A 14,870-nucleotide genomic window follows, 5' to 3' on the forward strand; every position below is an offset into this window, starting at 1 on the left:
AAGTGACATCCTCATGGCCCTCAGGGAGAGAGAGAGGAGAGGGGGAGTTGGCCTCTGATGGGTGTCGGGATTCTGACTCCTGTCCGCCACTACCAAAACAACCCCACCACCATCAAGCTCAGTCAACCTCCAGGACGCCCAGGCCCTAATCAGCAGGATACAGAGCATCTCCTGGGGCAGCGAGGCCCCAGCTGCCTGGTGACTCCCTCTGCCCCTTCTCTCCTTCTCTCTTCAGTCTCCAGCGCAGGCAAACAGACGACACAGGCACACGAGACACTTCCTAGGCTTCTTCCTACACCGGTGTCATTATTCACTCATTCTCCTTGATTGCACCTCACCCATCCAGGGCTTGCCACTCATTCCCCCAGGGCACTGGGGACTACAACATGCACTATCCTCCAAGATTACGACAACAACATTTCTCACAACACTTCAACAAAGACAGAGAGAGAGGAAAAAAAGTGAGACAGTGAGGTTTATGATAAATTTGAACCTAGGAGATACAACACATGCTCTTCTCCTGTATTTCCCCTTTAGCATGTAGACATGATTTCCAATCCTTATAGATTTATCTTTCTGCCAACTACAATGCTTCCAGTGGTTTCCACTGTTATATATATATAAAGAAGAAACACCACTGAAGATATCCCAGTGGGCTGCACATGCAGTGTGGAAGGCATAAATCACTCCTCACTAAAAAAGTAAGAGTAAAGTGTGAGCTATGCAAGAAGGTGGGAGGTGTAACGGTAAAGCAGCTGTCATCATATTTCCTCTATGACTAGTACTTACTGATATTGGCTAAATAGACACAGGCACAGACAGACTTGAAAACATCCTTGCAAAGTTGGCTTTGAATTTGTGTCTGTGTAAAATCATGCAAATAGCCCGTGTCATCAATCTAAATCTGGACAACACAGTGCAAAGAGACAGGATGCTTACTCATGACTTTTTCACCGCCAGAGTGAGTCAGAAAGTGGAGCAGGCTTAATCAAAAGCAGTCTCACCTGCCGCAGCTGTTCATGGCAGGTTAAGTCTGGTCAGCTTCACGTGGAGGTGTGAGGTGTTGATTCACCCGAATGTTGATATACAAAGGGTTGTCATGAAAGGGAATAATTACCTGTATTTACAGAGAAAACTTAAAGCTGCACGTGCCTGTTTATATCACCATGAAGGCCAACAGCTGTCAAGTGTTTTTAACAAGGAGCAGAGTATAATTGGATGACAACGTCTATTTACAAAACAGCTATGGTGCAAACAACCTCTACTGCTAGAGGTGTAACAAGGAGGGACCACCATCCGTAAAACGGTGAAAAAAACATTCTGAGGCGACAACACTTTGCTTTGTTGTCAAGTCTCAAACAAAGAATCAAGAATTTCCTTTTGCGAATCAGGTGAAGCGGAGTTTTATTTTTAATCGACAACATTGACATTCGGAATTGAAGCTTAAACACAGCATACACACATGCTAAATACCCACCTTGAGTAAACAAGGCTGTCAGAGCAGTGTGATGAGAGTGTGGCAGAGAAAGGATGTGTGCTGTACTCCTGGCGAGGCTGACGTGTGCCCCATAAGTGTTTGCCAAGCACAATAGTGATCCTGGTCTATACTAATTGAGTCGGCATGCACTGCTGCTGGTACATTTTGCAACAGGAGATTGACTCTTGGCGTTAAGGAGCAATAATAACACTGCATACAAGTGCAGAGACAGGTTACAGTACCTATGATGTGTATACACTACAACACTGCCATGAAAAAGTTACCATAAAACTTGAAGACATTTGATGTCAACTTGAGAGAATAGCTGTATACTTTAAATATTTAACTTGAAATTTGCTTTTGCTATTCTTTTTTTTTTCCACTGATGTAAATTTTTAAATACAGGTTTAATTACTCCTTTTTTTAGCATACTGTCTTGTGCAGGAAGATTGAGAATGGGTTGAAAGGAATTGACATGAAGATTGCTTTGATGAAAAAAGAAAGAAAAGGGCTGTCAAGATAAATTAAATGAAGTAAAGGTGAATGGTAAAGTAATGCTACTCTGCTTTGTGAGTTTATGCTGTCATAAAATCAACAGCCACATGTCCAGAGCACTGGCTTGTTGTTGGACAGAAAATACAAAAAAGGTAGTGTGCAATTAATCAGCAGGTGCTTGTCTGCTTGTTACCACATATGCTGTAATGACAGTTAAATATTATCCTGTTTTAACACACAAAGCCTTCGTTGTGTGTAGTAAATCGTGACGTGTGCAGTGAATCTATAAGACCTGACTCAAGACACAAACCCTTCGCGAGCTAACAAACTGTTGCCGTCATACCTGTACCACAGGGTGGCCTCCAGACAGAGCCTTCACCGCCCCTCGGCTGCCTTCAGTCTCATAGTGGGCTCTGTGGTGGGACTTTGGCTGCACCTCGATCTGAAGGTTGTAAGGGCCGGAGCAGGATGGAAGCTGCCAGTCCAGAGATGGCAGAGAGGGGCTGCAATATCAATTCACAACATTTATGTTCGGTCAAAGTAAAAAGCACAAGATGTACGTTTGTCACTTTCTGTTTTGGCATAGTTATGAATAACCAATACGTTTTGTATACATTCCATGAATGGGTCATTCTTTCTGTGATATATCGTGGCAGCTTATTCTTTCCGAAATAAATTTATAAAACCAATTATAATAAACGTTACCTTGAAAAGCTTTATAATGTTTCATGTTTCTCTGTGTCCTCTTATAATTCTTAAACTTTGTGATTGTCTAAAGTAAGAGCTAATAAGTTTAAATGTTTCCAGTTTCCATCACCGTCAATGACATCTGAATCCAAAAGTTCTTGACATGCTTTACATCAACTTCAAACAAGGACTCTTTAGTGTAATCCAACTGGCCTGATCTTTCTTCATGTCATCATCGTCTTGAGTCTAATCAATTGAAGTCATACACTGACGTGTAATTCCTTCATCCTGTGCAATAATTGGCGGCCCTTCCTACGATAAATAAATGAAAGACGAATGTGGCAGGAACCAGTGTGTTTTGTATTATCGTGTGACAGGTGGAAACAGACACGGAGTAAAGAAAGTGACAGCAGGAAGACAGACATTTCTAGGGCAAGCGCAAATTACACAAAATGGCAATCAGTCTGTCCTTTGATACAATAATTATCCATTTCAAATTGATAGCAGTACAATTCTAAAGGACAGACACAATGGAATGAAGTACAATGGAGTTATACAACCAAATAAGGTCAGCAGCACACCCTGTCTTAGAGCATGAGATCAATTTCTCTTGTGGGAGACCTCCAGCTGCCTTGCCCTCACATCATTGTTCTTGAGATGGAGAGTCAGAGCTTCCCACGTGAACACCGTGGAGATATCTAAACCAAAACAAACATGTGCAAGACAATATTTCTCGACACCGGATGCCTGGTCACTGCAAACCGCTGACCTGAAGGGTGGCTCAACTGAAACCAATCTCTGGCATCTTTGTGGAGCTTGCGGGCTGTTTGTTGACCCAAAACGAACTGATTTCCCCCCAAAGGGCTTTATCTGCCCAGTCAGTGCATGACATCAGGCTAGCTTCACAAAAAGAGATGGGCTGATGGCGCGACAGGCCAGAGCAGCGAGCCGGCTGATTAACCCACAGACGGCTTCCCCTTCAGTCAGGCCTGTCACCGTTACTTCCTGTAACTCACTATCTTAATCAAACACTTGATTTCCGACAGGAAAGTGTGTTATTGGCTTTGGAAAATAATGCCATGAGGGACACAATTGAAATTGAAAACGGCTTACCTCGCTTGAAAGTCAGAAATCAATTTTATAGTTGAGTGAATTGCTTTATTTGTGTACGTGTGACTGTATCCACAGTCATGTTTGTGTGCTGGTTACTATAGAAACATTCAAACATAGGTTGGGCAACTCATTCCAGTGAAATATGATTTGTGAAACAGTTTTGATCTTTAAAGAGAACTATGTAGGAAGTACAGAGCATGTAACTTGGATTTAATTCTACTGATAAGGCCATTGAAACAATAAATCTAACATAAATATTAGGTCAGTCTCATTGTTTCAGGTGTTATTGTCTTCATAATTTGCAACTGTAAAGGGTTGGTTTAACACTAGATGGACTAGATCATCTTGGAAGCCTTAGGTATTTAACATGCATCATTTTTGGCATAATTGCTTTACAGAATAGCTGTTTTAGATTTACCAACCTGAGGTAAGGCTTGGGTTTAGACCAGGAGTAGGGGTGCTGGGGCACATCGAGGAACCCTCCACAGTAGTTTTCTTTCTTCAGGGCCATGCGGGAGGGGTAGTCCTCATGGCAGAGCTCCCCGTCAGGACTCAGCATCTCACCAGCAGGCTCCATCTTCAAGCTCATGGATGGTGAGTGGTCCAACATGGTCTTCCTTGTCTTGATTGGGATTCCCTCCCCTATTTCAACCACTCCATCTGTGGTTAGAGCATTGATGGCAGCCACGATGGCGGAATTGGTGTACTGGTTGGTATTGGCGAGCCAGTTCTCATCTGTGACGCTGACCCTTGGGGAACCATGTGGGGATGGGGTAGGCGATTGGTTGGGTGAGCAGGATGTCTGACGGTATGGGGTGCCGTTGAAGCTGTACTTTCTCTTTCCCATGGTGCCACTGCCATTGCCTACACTGCAGTAAGGGGAGTTTGGCCTGGAGCCACGAGGTTGTGCTGGCCATCCTTCCTCAGCTAAAGCCCCTATCTGAGGGGAGGTGGAAGGTGAATGGTGAGGGGAAGCTGCTGGACCACTGGCAAGATGGCAGGACAGGAGTGAGGACGAGCCTTTGGGAGAAACACAAGGAGATTGCCAAGGAGAGTTCTGGGGGGAGTTGTCATAGTTGTAGAAACCCGATTCGTAAGAGGACGCTTCTGAGTTACAGCTACGGGAGGAGATGCTACTGGCAGGGCTGAGGCAGCTGGGATCACGGTAACCATCAGCATTAGGCAGTGTTAGCGTCACGATGGAGTTAACGCCTCGTTTGATGATGTGGTCCTCACTGCAGCTCTCTTCTACCTCATCCTCGGGATATTGGCTGTAGGCTGTTATCTCTATGCGAGGGCTTTCCAAGGCTGGGGCCCCATTGGGTCTCAAGCCATGAGGAAGGTAATAACCTGATGCTACATGATTATCATTTTGCAGGCTGTAGCCAGTCTGATGGCAAGAGGAAACTGAGATGACCGGGCTGGACTGTAAGGTGTGGTACTGGGTGGCTAGACAGGGGTTGACCATGCCCAGTGGCAGGGACAAGCTGACATTTGGTGTGTAGCTGTATGCATCTGAAAAGAAGAAGTGCATTTTGATTAAATGGTAGTATTTGATAAAATACAGTGGTCGGAACCATTACATGATGGAAATTAATTGCATTGCGTTCTCAATATCCTGACACAAATCTTTCCAATATGTCGTGCAGAAATCGACCTGATTTTGTTATAAATCAATAAACATCTGGAGAATATTCACAATCATCTCCAAGTAATTACTGTATGTTGGAGCTGTGTCGTTGCAAGTTGCAAAGCCACAGTGTTTGTTTGATCAGTTCATCTAAGGCTCTATTTGGCACTCCCTGCTGTCGTATGTACTCTACAGGAATTCCTCCAGCAGCGCTGATGGATGCTTTATTTGATTGATTGCATCACTCACTGAGTGAATTAGGCCCTCCCCTGTGGAAAACTGACAGCACTCTCGCATTGCTCTGAGCTTGTGATTAAGTCAGAGAGAGTTTGTTGCAGCGGTACACACAGATGCAGCACAGTGCACAACAAAAGGCAAGCACAGGCAAGCAAAGAAGGAAATCACGAGCAGACAAGTGCAATACTGTTTGAACTCAAGAAGTCTGAGGCACACGTAGCCTTGGAGAAGCGGCTGGCTGAGTTGAGTTGTGAATGTCTACGAGGGTTAGAGTGTTCACAGGACGAATACCATTCAGACTGAAACCTAGTGAAGGCCTTCCCCTGGATGTGCTTCGCTATTCTTGTCAACCACAATGATAAACGTCACATGAAATGATTAATCTGTCACACAATGCATAATATGTGGGTAGGAAGTCTTAAAATAGCTCTGAGAGTCTATTTTCTAAAATTATGCCACATGCATCAACCTACTGAAGCCTTGGACACTCCCACTGTGCAATAATTTTATCACCATATCCAAGAAAAAAAAAAAAAAAAAAAAAAAATCAAACATGGACTTTTAGAAATTCTTGTAAAAAAATAAATGAATAAATACTAAAGTTAGTAGATAGCTTTAGTCATATTCATTAACAGCTGCTTCAAAGAGGGATAAAAACTTCTTTCATCTCCCAGGACAATCACTTCTTTCAAACTGTGCAACATGCAGATAATATAAACGAGAAAACACTGTACCCACCTCTCTGTGGTTCATTCTGAAAGCCTTGGCTGTACTCAAACACATAGCTGAAATCAAACTCTTGCTCTTCCTGCTGGAAACTCATCTCTATCTATTTTTCACCAGAAAAAAAAAAAAAACGAGTACGCCTTCAGCTCAGTCTCCTCTGATGCTTTTCTCTTCTGGTTTATCCTCTTTAAGTGCTGAACAGATGATAATCTCCTGCCCACTCCACCCAGTGACACACCTCCAAACTTCAGGCCTGGCTGACTTTTCTTAGAGTTGCAGCTGTTTTTTTGTTTTTTTTTCCCCCCAGCTTTTGACTGTGAGCAAGATTAGCACACCATGCCACAGATGAACTTGACTTCTTCTGCCACCCACTCAAACTCTAAGGGGCTTTCACTCGTGTGTGCTGCACGATCTTCAAACTTGGCTTTTTCGAGTCGCATGCATCACATCTGCTGAACTAACACAATTATACCAGATCGTAGACAATTTGTGGGGTGAAACAAATGAAAGAAAAAATAAAATGACTCACTCTTGCACTCAAAGCCAAACCTCAACAATTGTTTGCAGAGCTTTCAAAATGTGGTGTAAGCAAAGATAATTTAAAAACACTGACTATCACCCAGTTTATAGCTTGCTCTTTCTGCTGTCCCCTATTTTCCTCCTTAATGCTATCACGATCAAAACATGCTTTCTCCACAATCAAACCAGCGTGACTAAAGAACGGATTACGAACAGAGTTGTGGTCTAGGCTTGGTTCAGACAGACAGGACCTCAGGGAGAGATAGGTGGTCGCCCACAGAAGTTACTGTATCTGCAGCCTCTGGAACTAAGAACCCCGGGACCACTTATCACACACGACTGACTGTGGGCTGTGGCAAAACACCAGTAGAGTGTGTGTGTGTGTGTGTGTGTGTGTGTGTGTGTGTCTGTCTGTCTGTTCACATCAGTTTGTGATGCTTCTGAATTAATTAATTAATATATATATATATATATATATATATAATGTTTGTGTGTGTGAAAATAAAGCAGCCCTTGGCATACTGCTGAAGCTGTGTGTGGTTAAGCACATCTCCTTGACAAGCAAGCTACCCGGCATCCCTGAGCACACAACTTTATCCCTCTCACACACATACATATCTGTTACCAATTATAAGGCTTATAGCTGAGGGACTGAAATGAATTATAATACAGTCTGCACCCGTCCTTCTGAAACCTCAAAGACAAAATGAAATACCTCAAATCCACAAAAAAGCCAGTGACATCAGCACTAGTGGTTCAAGACAAGACAGACCCAACTATGGTTTGAAATGGATCAAATTATTTCCAAAAAATGCTGAATCAAACTTTCGAAATAAACTTGACTGTCTTTTCAGCAAGGCCTGGTTAAGTCAGTCATCCTTGCAAATCAATGTATCCATGCAGTCATCTCAAAATGTGTCACAGGTTCTCATGCAACCCCTGAGCATGCTTTTACTTGGTTGACCACTGACCGCTGATCAGACGTGCATTTTACATGATAGGAATAGACAATGTCTTGGCTTGTAAAACGTATAAATACATGTATCTTCATAAAGGTTTGTCTGAACTTTGTGCAAGTGACAGCAATAATGTATTTACATGATGATGCAAAGCACATGCAAAGGCAACTGGAGACACCTAACAGTGTGGATGTAGTGTGTGCATATAATGCTCAGTGTGAGTGCTAATGTCATCCTTATGAAAGGCAAATATCAAACAAAAGGAGTCTGACATATAGTGGCAACAGTAACAACTATATACATTTAGAGCTATTCCCTCTGAGTTTATAGTTTTAACTTTTTAACAACTTCCAATCAAAATGAGAAAAAAAACGTCACCACATCATCGGTTGAAAAGTCTGTATCTGTAGGTAGACACAATCATTTAGTGTTTAAGCTAAGGTAAATAAATACATAATAACACTGTAGTTCCTCAGAATGGCAGAATTTCTGCTTTCAAATAATCTGTAGTAAATGCTAAAATAAAGAAGGGTACAAGGTCGTTGCACTTTGCAGCTGTGAAAACATGTCTTCGTGTCAAAGAATAAGACAGGATATGCACAGGGAGCGCTGGTGGTAATATAATATACATATATAGTTTTACCTTCCTCTGCAGACTTCATATCGGCGCTGAGAGAGGTGACACACTGGAGTCCCCGCTCCTTACCGGCTGTTGCTCCAAAGCTGAACTTGGAATTGACACTGAGGCAGTAGGTATCCTGCATTCAACAAGCGATGCGCAACTTTCTCTGGGACTGTAGTAAGAAGCGCCTATGATAGTTTTGCAAGCGATAGATCACTTCATACAGCATCAAATAAAAGCATACTTCGTAGAAAAGCGAGTGTACAACTCAAGTGAGCAGGGATAATTCGTGTCTCAATGATTTAAAGAGACCGGTGCAGTAAGTGCTGCGAAGGGGACCGTGGGTGAGGTGAGTTTGGCTCTCCTCAGCCGACTGAAGGTTTTCTAGAGTGTCCCCAGGTCGATGACGCAGCGCGGTGTGTCAGAGGGGCCGGCTCTCGTGCTTTTAAATCAGGAAAACACCCTCCGTACTCTCGTCGGTGCGCCGCCCATCCAGGGATGACGCGGCCGGCTCCTGCAACCTCCTGGACCGCCTGATGCGATGTCTTCCACCCTGGGATCCCAGCGATGGAGGAGGGAGGCGTGATTGGGGAGTATGCGTGCGCGCGCGCTTAGGCGCGTGTGTGTCTGAGTGTTTGTAAGAGAGCGAAAGGAAAAAAGAGGAGCATGGGGAGGGCGCCAAATGGATGATTTAAATGTATTTTTATATCACTAAATAAGTCAGTCACATAACCCTAAAATCATTAACAAAATATTGCAACTAATACTGCTCATCACAACTGTATGGACTGAACCATATATTTTTTTGATATTATCAGTTTGGATATACAGGTAAAATAAACATTTAAGTGAATGAAAAAAAAACAATAGATGAGCAAATGTTATGAATTTGAAAATTGATATTTTTACTGGCTACCCTGTGCTATTGTAAATATTATGTTCCGGTCAATTTCTTAATTTATGGAACATGGACTCCACCTTCGAATCACTAAACAGAAACATTTCTGACTAAATGACGTTAAAACATATTCCATATTTGCTTTAGCAGAGTATTCTATCTAACTTTCACCTTCTCCTCAGTAAATAATTACACACATGTTCTGCAAGGTGATCTTGGTGTAATAAAACACGTTTTTTCTGTAATAAATTGTGTTTTAGTATGATTACTATTAGTATGCATACAACCCTGAGACTTGTCTTCTCCTTTGCTGAAGGGGTTGAAGTTTGGGGTCTGCTGCAAACAGCAAAGTATCATGTTGCAGTACATTTACTGATAATGTTGGTAATTGTGTTATTATATAATCAGTACCATTATTCAAATATTCAGCATATCCCTATGATTGAAATCAAAACTCCAAAGCTATCATATATCATTTCCAAATGTGTTTTCCTCATCTCTGAGGGAAATATGGTTTTGCAGATTGCCCCACAGTAACTATCCTGAACCTCTGATGTCACAAACACCACATGTTCTTCATCTCCCTTTCCCTCATCTTTGTTTTAATTCTCTCCCCAGTGAATCTGCGGGTGCAAATTCTGTATACTTTGTTGAATTTTTAAGGAAAAGATGGGAGTTTACTTTTTAGGATGTTTCCTTATTATCATTTATTAAAGTAATAGTTCCTATTATTTGAGATTGGGATATTCATAATCATAATCTGACACAGAGAGGTGAAAACACATGCTGCTGTTGGCTGATATCAGATAGGCAGAGATGGCTGGAGCCATATAGAATATGGGCAGCTGTAGCTCAATTGGTAGTCAGTTGTCTTTCAACTGGAAGGTTCCCAGCTCCTGCAATAACATGTCCCTGGGCAAGACACTGAACCCGAGTTGCTCTCACTGTTTCGTCAGGGGTGTGCGCATATGTATGCATGGGATTAGTTATATCTTATGGTCACTTTACATATCAACCTTTGCCATCAGTGTGTGAATGGGTAGGTGGGACCTGCGGTTTAAAAGCACTTTGCATAGTCAGAAGAATAGAAAAGCGATATAAGCTCAAGTCCATTTACAAATGTAGGCCTTTACATGCTGGTATCCTGCATCTAAAGTGATAACAGGACCATTTAAATTGAAGAGCACCGTGAGTGTGTTTATTTATTCATGTCATTAAGATACCTAATGAGGTTAAAGAAGGGTCATGTGAGGAGAACCCTTCAATATATTTTTGCTCTTGCAAATATGACAAATATGATTAAGACACATACATTATTAATAATAATACATCTCCAAACAACAAGCAGGGCAACAATCGTGTCAGTAGCTGCCACAAGTGCAATTAACTACATCTAGACAAACAGCAGTGTAATTCTTGAACAGGCGCCAGATTTGAGAGAAAAAGAGGACTCCCGTGAGTCTGAAATGTGGCTGGCAGGCTGGAGGATGATCACACATAATCAGAAGCAGACTGCTTTTTTTTTGGGGGGGGGCAGACCGGCTGTGGCGTAAGCAGACAGCACAGGGGGGAAAGTAACAGTACGCTCTGTTTTCTTTGCCCACGGTAGCTCTGTGGCGTCAGCTGCGGCTTGGCTGATGTGCACGAGTGAGCCCAGAGATGAAAAAGCACCATCACATACTTTAGGAGAGGAATTATGATACCAACCAGCGGTAGGAAAAAAGTAGCCAAACATCTGATTGGCGCTGTAAGTGGGACGGGCTCTCACTAGACGTAGCACAACTTTCAAACTATGTGGTGTGTGTCATTGGCAGTCTAACGGCTTATCTTTGATGGATTCTGTGCTACAGAGGAAAGTATCATTAGCTACAGTGTAAGTCAACAAGAGTCAGACCCTCTAGAGTGACAGACATTACAGCCATCAGGTCATTGAGCATGTGTCATCGAAAAACCTGACCCTGAAATGCTTTCAAAGAGGTATCTAAAGTAATGTTACCTCCTCTACCTGTGCTTTTTTTTTTCATTAAAAGTCTAAACTTTACGTAAAATCCAGTTTTAAAGAAGAAAAAAAAAACATTTTGAGACTGTAGAAAAAGCCAAAGCAAGACTTTAAGAATTCCACATCCACAGTGGGTCCTAAACAGCAGTGCAGGAGAAAAGATTAACTCACTTAATGTTTGATTCACAATATTTTCTGTATGTTAATTGTATCTATTTTCGGTCTTCGAAAATCACCATAGTAGAGCTCTCTCACAAGAGCACTGTGCGTGTCATTTAGTAGAGCTTTGTGTATTTCTTTCAGTGATTTTAAATTTCTTCAAAATGTCCAAGTTCCTCTTCAGACCAACATTCTGTGTCCTCATGCCACCATCAACTGTTAGCTTCTTTGACAGCACCAAAGCTGACATTTGACTCAAATCTCACTTTGTTCAAAACATTGGCTTTCTTTAAATTGTTATTAAAGATTAACATCTGAATGGGTTTTGAGTGTAGCATCCTGAACAAAAAAAAATGCATTCACTTTACATCCTCTTTTGGAAATGTTCGATAAAGATTTATAGTGCTACTACATTTGGCCCTGTGACACAGCACGTACTGAGCAGCCACAACATGTCTGCGGAGAGCATTAGAGACTCTTGTCTTGTGCTCAGATTTATGGGCGGCCTGCTCCTTGCCCGTGTGTTTTGCAGAAGACGAAAAAAAGATCGTCGACTTGCAGTGTGTGTCTTGTAAACAGAGGCATGCTGCTTTTACAATTACACACATTTTGATGATGATGTAGTTTTTCCCTCTTATTTTTGTGTTTTCAGTCCAAATAGAAAGGCTATTTCTAATACAAACATGAATCTTAATTAAAAACATGTATATCAAAAGGCGGTTCAATTTCGAAGCGCTAACTCACTTGTTTACTTCAGCTTCTCCTCCTGTTTTCTGTTATTCGTGGAAATCTCTAGAGTGTGATGCATTACTTTCTAGGGACTGGAAATCTTTCCTGACTATGGTGATGATATAATGAATGGCTAGAATGTTTTTTCAGTCGTCAAGCTGCCAGTTTCTATGATGTTTACTACCAGTGGTTTGGCCAAGGATTTAGGCTACATCTTTGCATGGTCAGAAACGTTTGCGCGGAACTCTCCTTAGACGATTTAAACATCAAATATCGATCAAACTTTGACAGGTATTAGTAATTACATCTAAAGCTCTCTGAGCTGTGGGCTTAGTCCTGTCATATTTGTTTGTCTAGACATCGGGAATGCTACCAGTAGGAAAAAAGAGCTGGAGGCAGATATTTATTTGGACACTAACAAGACATGTAAACCAAAAGAAGTGTAGCTAACTGCAGGAGAATCTCTGCAATACATCACATTTAAGGCTCCAAACCCTCAAAGCTGCATGGTTAATCCCCTCTTTTTACAACATATAATTCATGTTTGACATATCCGGGGAAATGTGCACACTGGCATCTTGAGATCTCTACACTATTATTATCTATTTTCTATGTTTTTTTCTGTGAGCCATAAGACAGCTTTAAAATAGCTGTAAACACTCATTTGTAAGCACTCTGTTGATACAAGTTTATTAGTCATCGTTTTGGACTGTACCCTGAAATGAGTGAATGAAGAAGTCTGCGGTTAATGAACGTAAATGTGTGGCCAGTTCTGTCCATTGGCATGAGTGTGGCACACACACACACACACACACACACACACACACACACACACACACACACACACACACACACACACACACACACACACACACACACACACACACACACACTTCCCCACTTCTCCTTTTCTTTGTTAGTGTTCAGACGCATGGAAGTGCATACTTCGCTGCTCACAATGGAGAACTGCTTGGAGCTATCTTAGGCATGTCTGGACCCCGCTGTAAGTTTAGCTAAGGGGGTTTTTTCAGAGATTCCTCTAACGAACAGGAACTGGCGTTCATGTCTGGATTGTAAGCCAAAGGAGCCGTACTGTCATCGTCACACGTCCATTGACTAAGATTCTGTGCTGTTAGAAAAATAAAAAAAAAGGAACAGTGTGTGAGGATGGTACTTTGTCAAAGTTGTGTACATTAAGTTTTCTGATTTGTTTATCAGGTTTCAGGTCTCATTGGTTGGCTCTAAAAAACATTAAAAATTACAATAAGATGGTAGAAATAGGTTTAAAAATGGGGAAAAACTTACAGCCATAATACTAAAACCTAAAAACAAGGCAGAAGTAGCTCCTGGAGAAAAGTAAACCGTAAGAATATAATCATGCTGTCTTCAGTGTGTTTTTGTCTCGTTTAAAAACAGCTCCACAGGGTAGAAAAATCTGCACATTGTTTTTGTAACTAATGACCTATTACTGCTCCCTGTCAGTGTTGTTTTTCCCCTACTACTGGTTTTGCTGACAGTGTGAGATGTGATAAGAGCTCCGCCATGGGTACTGTATCTTACCCACATGTGTAGCTAATTCAAAACCTGTGGCCAATAATGGTTTCTGTAGGTCAAAGACATATGACCTATGAGACAATTTTCCCACATCAAGTCTAACACAGATAATTACTCAGGCAAGACATCTGAGAGGGGCCATAATGTCAGTTTTAAACAGTCTGATATAAGCTTTGTTTTTTCCCCCCTCTATCCAAATGTGTATCCAGTCAGTTTTGTTTCAATCCCAGTAATGGTTATGGGATTATGAGGGCGGATGGTTTCATTTTTCTGGCCTATGACTGTCACATCTTGTCCATTACAGTGATTTAAACCTAAGCATATATGCCAAGGCCATTTTTACTGCCTGGGCTCTCCAGCTTGGCTGCTCTACATTCAAACACATTTCTGCAGCCCAGCACAGCCAGGGTCCTGGTTCTGCGAAAGGGTCACTCACAAATCTGAGCTCAATCTCCCTGCGTCTTGAATCATTTTGTTGAATAACTAGTGAGAGGTGATTTGTCACAGGCGGTCACTGTTTCCATTTCTGCTTTATTTAACTAGAAGATGACAGAAGCTTTCGTGAGGTTTATTAGATTTTAAAGAAAACAGAAAGCACTTTCCTGCATGTGAAGTATTAAATCACAGCTCTCCATTTAACATGTTACTTTATACCTTTATTAATGTGTGCAAACAAAGTGAAGGGTAGAAGTGGCTTCCTTCAGTCTGCAATAGGCATCACGATATATGACAGACTATATTTCCTCCTTTTTTATATGTATAATTCAACCTGTGAGAAGTCAAGCTAGAAATTGATGAGCACCACAAACAATGGCAATGTTAAGTCCATTAGGGTCCATTTGGTTAACACACAAGTCCTTCAGAACGTCATATGTTTGTGTTAAAAGAGAATAATCGTGATAGTATGTTATGGTCACCTTCATTCTGTGGTGAGGGGAGATGCTCGATCACAAAAAAACACTGCTTTCTCTCTGGTGTTTGAGTCCCCTGCACATCATATTAACATAAACATTTTGAAACATGTAACTGACACCAGGTAGCCAAGTGTAAGTTAAATTACATTATA

General features: G+C 41.7%; 1 protein-coding gene across 1 annotated transcript in view; it reads right to left on the bottom strand.

The window, feature by feature from the left end:
- The window catches only part of LOC306824689 (nuclear factor of activated T-cells, cytoplasmic 1-like), a 57,074-nt gene extending 48,166 nt beyond the window's left edge, over nt 1-8,908 (bottom strand). The window contains exons 1-3 of the mRNA XM_079344925.1: nt 8,487-8,908; nt 4,195-5,287; nt 2,316-2,475 (exon numbers count right to left, since the gene is read on the bottom strand). Coding sequence (XP_079201051.1) covers nt 2,316-2,475; nt 4,195-5,287; nt 8,487-8,607 — 1,374 coding nt within the window. The 5' untranslated portion in view covers nt 8,608-8,908. The remainder of the gene's footprint in view (nt 1-2,315; nt 2,476-4,194; nt 5,288-8,486) is intronic.
- Nucleotides 8,909-14,870: the final 5,962 nt, after the last annotated feature.

Source organism: Symphodus melops (assembly GCF_947650265.1).
Source record: "Symphodus melops genome assembly, chromosome: 5".
Taxonomy (NCBI): Eukaryota; Metazoa; Chordata; class Actinopteri; order Labriformes; family Labridae; genus Symphodus; species Symphodus melops.